Here is a 5,039-nt window from a genome sequence, read left to right as displayed (position 1 = left end):
AGAAGCGCTGGGAGTGGTTAGATAAAATTAGGGAATGGTTCGTGGGGTGGGGAAGGGTTGAGGAGCGCTGGGAGTGGTTAGACAAGATTAGGGAATGGTTCGTGGGGTGGGGAATGGTTTGAGGAGCGCTGGGAGTGGTTAGACAAGATTAGGGAATGGTTCGTGGGGTGGGGAATGGTTTGAGGAGCGCTGGGAGTGGTTAGACAAGATTAGGGAATGGTTCGTGGGGTGGGGAAGGGTTTGAGGAGCGCTGGGAGTGGTTGGACAAGATTAGGGAATGGTTCGTGGGGTGGGGAATGGTTTGACGAGCGCTGGGAGTGGTTAGACAGATTAGGGAATGGTTCGTGGGGTGGGGAATGGTTTGGGGAGGTTAGGAAAAGTTTGGGGAATGGTTGAAGGGATTGCGGAACCGTTGGGGAGGTTAGGAACGGTTGGGAAGACTAGGGGAGGAGGTTGGGGAGCATAATTGGGGATACGTGAGGTTGGGGGGAGCTAAGATAAACTGTAAATATTGTGGTAGACTGCAAGTTAAAGTAGAAACCACCGGGTAGATCGCATATTAAAGTACTACCCATTAAACTACCCTTGCAAACCCTACGAAAGCCTTGTCGAACGTGTGCTTGACCGTCGAACGTTTACTTAAGGATACGAACGCTGGACCAACGATGCCCAGAATTTCGTTTTCAGCTTCTCATTTTTTCCGATTTCAGCCTCTACACCGTCTCACCCACAAAACTAATGATACCTATTTATATTTATCGTCAAAAGTGTTAGTTATAGAGGGTTTTGTGCAGTCATTATGCGTTAGAAAGGGGAATGTCTAGTTTGGTGTGTACGATTTCGTGGCATCCCTGCGCTAGACCTCGGGGGGGGGTTAAATTTGGTACCTATCCCTTCTGAGACAAATAAAGAAACTATCGCTGTAATTAATAGATATATGAGAGAGGGGAAATTGTTATGGGGAGAAATATGTTCGCCACCCTAGAGAATTACTTACACACATCATTAATATTAAGGTGTTTCTGGGGTAATTAAGGGACCGTTGATGGTATTACAGTAAAGATGAATATAATGACCTCCCTTAGAACCCATTAACATAGCAAGGGACGAGGGTAAAATATGGTAGATTGGAGTAAAGATTAAAATAAAAGTGGGAACATGCAAATTAAAACCATTATTATTATTATTATTATTATTATTATTATTATTATTATTATTATTATTATTATTGACATGTATTTTTTGTGTGTTTGTTTGTTTGTGTATCTAGTTATGGTTGTGTTTATTTTTTATTAGGCTAACACACACACACACACACACACACACACACACACACACACACACACACACATATAGTAACTTAACTTTACTAAGGGAAGAAGGAGGAAGAGGAGGAGGAGGAGGAGGAGGAGGAGAAATGTCCTAAAACGAGAAGGATGAATAAAAACGAAAAAAAGAAGGAAAAAAAAAAACTTAGGCTAGGAGGTAGTAGTAGTAGTAGTAGTAGTAGTAGTAGTAGTAGTAGTTATAGTAATAGATTCACTAATACAGCTCCCATACTACAACTACTATTACAACAACAACAACATCAGCACTCATGAGAAAATGTCACTTTTGTGGACGAAACGTGTATATATACGAAGGAGTTTGGGCTTCTTGCAGTGTCCCTATGTACTTATGTTCTTATGTTCTTATGTTCACGCCGCCGCCATCCACAGCGGTGAGGTGGCGGCGGCGTCAGTGTGCACGGGAACTGTTGGGTGAGAATTGTATATCTTTCGTCTGTAGGAGTGACTTACAAGATCACCCCACTGTAAACACCCAAGGCTAATAACAACCATAATAATAACAATAATAACAACCACAGGTGCAACTCTAAATGTAATCACTTAAAACTATATGATATCGACAGACTACAGCCGTAACTTTGGTAAACTGACTATGTTGAAGAATTATATCAGTACTTGATAAAACACTTTTCTTCCGGAGTACGAAGAATTAAACTCCAGCATTTCATTTGTTTTGTAAAGTGTTTTCATGTTATTGAGTTTGTTACACGAGGCTTCGCTCCACAATTTATGTATTGCCTCAAGCTGGACTGTGTGTGTGTGTGTGTGAACTATCCAAAACTGTCCAAGTAGAAAAAAACACCTTTTAAAAATACTGATACTACTCTTCATTTTATATATATGTTATTGCTTAGGTAAATTATACTATTGAGTTTAGGTGTAATTCCCATACGTGTAGTTTTCAGTGTAATCCCATAAGGTATAATTGTCTACAGGTGGTGTACGTAATTACTACAGGTGTAACTAGGTGTAATTACTTAAGGTAGTATCTAATTATCTACTAGGTGGTAGTTATCACAGGTGTAACTACATGTAATCACTTCAGGCCTAATTATCTACAGGTGGTATATAATTATTTAGGACAGCTGTAACTAGGAACCTATTATCCAGGGTATGTAATTATCCATAGGGGGTAATTAACCATGTGCAACAAGGTGTAATTGCTTAGGCCTATGATTATCTCCAGGTGTTAACTACCAAAGGTGACTGATTATCTGCAAGGGGTCACTGGTCTATGCTACGATGACCGGGGCGTGGAAGCAGGTCACGACGCGGTTGAGGTCATCGGTCACGCGAAACTCCACCACCACGTTACCCTGGGCCTGGGGGGAGAGGGGGAGGGGAGGAGAAAAAGGGGAGAGGGAGAAGGAGGAGGAGGAGGGGAGGAAGAGAGAAAATGGTGGAGGAGAGTGAGGGAGAGGCAAATGAGGAAGGGCGAAGGTGGGAGGAAGGGGAATGGGAGGGGAAGGGAGGAGAAAAGTGTGAGGAAGGGGAAGGGAAGGGAGGAAGAGTGAGGGTGGGGGAGGGGAGAGAGGGGAGGAGGAGGAGGAGGAGACAAAAAAGTTAGAAAGGGGGAAAGGGGAGAGAGGGGGATATGAATGAAGGGGAGTATGGAGGAAAAAAAAGGAAGAGGGGAAGGGGAGGAAGAGAAAATAGGGGGAGGGAGAGGAAATTGAGGAAGGCCGAGGAGGGAAAGGGGAGATAAAAAAGTTGGGGAGAGGAGTGGAGGGGAGGGTGAGAAGGAAATTAAAGAAGGGGTTGGGGAGGGGTAAGTAGAAGAGGGGGGGGAGGAAGAGGATGGGGAGAAAAAAGTTCAGGGTGAGGAAATTAAGGGAAGGGAGAGAAAATAGGGGAGAAAGGGAGGAAAGGAAAGAGGGAGAAGGGAAAAAAGTTCAGAAAAATGGGGAGAAAAAATAGGGAGAGGGGAGGGAGAAAAGTGGGGAGAAGGTAGTTATTAGTGTTACGGACATGGTTCACACTCCCCATCTCCTCCCCACCCTTCTTCCCCACCTAATCACACTTAAACTCTCTCTAATCAATATAAATATCCTCCCCACCCATGTAAACCTATATCTCCCCATCCCATTTAACCTCAACAACAAGCCCACTCCTCCCCTTTCCTCCCCACCCTCAAATCCCCACTCTCATCTTCCTCCTCACCCCCACAAACCTATATATCCCCACCCCACATGACACCACTCCCAGCCCCACCCCCTCCTCTTTCTTCCCCACCCTTAAATCCCCACCTCCAATCCCCACCAAATCCCTCTCCAACTACTCTCACCTTCCCCACCCTCACAAACTTAGATACCCACCCCACCCCACACCCCTCCCATACCCACCTCCTCCCCTCCATTCCCCACCCAACTCATTCCCACCACTCTCATCCTCCTCCCCACCCCCACAAACCCATAGATCCCCACCCAACACAATACCACCCTCAATCCCACCCCCTCCCCTCCCTTCCCCACCCCTAAATCCCCACCATATCCCATTCCCATCACTCTCACTCTACTCCCCACCCTCACGAACCTATACATCCCCACCCTAAACAACACTAATCCCAAACCCACCCCTTCCCCTTCCTTCCCCAACCCTAAATCCCCACCAGATCCCATTCCCACTACTCCCACGCTCCTCCCCACCCCCACAAACCTATACATCCCCACCCCACACGACACCAATCCCAATCCCACCTCCTCCCCTCCATTCCCCAGCCCCAATCCCCACTCACCATTCTGGCCTGCACGGGGATGGTGACGCTCTTGGTGATGGTGGCGGGGTGGCCGGGGGGGACGGGGCATGGGGTGTCGAGGAAGGGGCACACCTCCTGCTTGATCTGGCGGGGCATGGGAAAGCGGATCGGCTCCCCATCGCCGTAGGGAAGCTTGACCCAGGCGTGGATGTCGCTTTTGAGGCCCCGGATGGGTTCGTCTGGGGAGGAGGGGGAGGATGATGGGGGTGCAGGTGGGGAGGAGGAGTGTGGGGAAGAAAGAAGAAAGTGGATTGGGGAAGAAGGGAAGTGGGGAGGAAGTGTTGGGAAAGGAATAAGTTGGGGAAGGAAGGGGAGGGTTGAAAGTGAAGAAGAAAGGAGGATGGGGAGTGGGGAGGAAAAGGTTGGGGAAGGAAGAGACAAGGAAGGGGAAGAAGGGGAGTGGGAAGGATAAAAGGGGTGTGGATGGGGAGAAGAGGTTGGGGAAGGAAAGGGATGGGATAGGAAGAAGGAAGGGAAATGGGGAGGAATGGGATGGGGAGTGGGGAAGGGAGTTAGGAGGAGGATGGGGAATGAGGGAGGAGGAGGAAGAGGTTGGGGAAGGGCGGGGAAGGGGAGGAGGGAGGAAGAGTGTAAGGGAGGAAAACGTGGGAAATAAAAGAACCATCAAAACAAGGAAAGATGAAAAACAAAACAAACAATAATAATAAATAAAAAAAATCTAGGTAGGCATGATAACCACTGCACCACGTACTATAGAAAACCGAGCTTCTAGGGGTGACTCACTTGTGTCCGGCGTGAAGGTGATTTCGTAGGTGCCGCGCCGACCCGCCTTGGCGAGACACGGCCAACGCTTGCAATCGCTTACCTCAACGCGCTCCAGCTGTGCCGTCTGCGGGATGTCTGTGGAAAGGGTGGTAGTAGTAGTAGTAGTAGTAGTAGTAGTAGTAGTAGTAGTAGTAGTAGGAGGAGGAGGA

General features: G+C 47.6%; 1 protein-coding gene across 1 annotated transcript in view; it reads right to left on the bottom strand.

Moving 5' to 3' along the window:
• Positions 1-1,307: 1,307 nt before the first annotated feature.
• The window catches only part of LOC127006482 (uncharacterized), a 5,755-nt gene continuing 2,023 nt past the window's right edge, over positions 1,308-5,039 (bottom strand). Inside the window, exons 3-5 of the mRNA XM_050876424.1 lie at positions 4,849-4,965; positions 4,084-4,283; positions 1,308-2,671 (exon numbers count right to left, since the gene is read on the bottom strand). Of these exons, the coding sequence (XP_050732381.1) occupies positions 2,582-2,671; positions 4,084-4,283; positions 4,849-4,965 (407 nt within the window). The 3' untranslated portion in view covers positions 1,308-2,581. The remainder of the gene's footprint in view (positions 2,672-4,083; positions 4,284-4,848; positions 4,966-5,039) is intronic.

The sequence above is a fragment of the Eriocheir sinensis genome, chromosome 32 (assembly GCF_024679095.1).
Source record: "Eriocheir sinensis breed Jianghai 21 chromosome 32, ASM2467909v1, whole genome shotgun sequence".
NCBI lineage: Eukaryota > Metazoa > Arthropoda > Malacostraca > Decapoda > Varunidae > Eriocheir > Eriocheir sinensis.
Note: the sequence above shows the minus strand (reverse complement) of the source record. Positions and strands in the feature narration are given on the sequence as shown.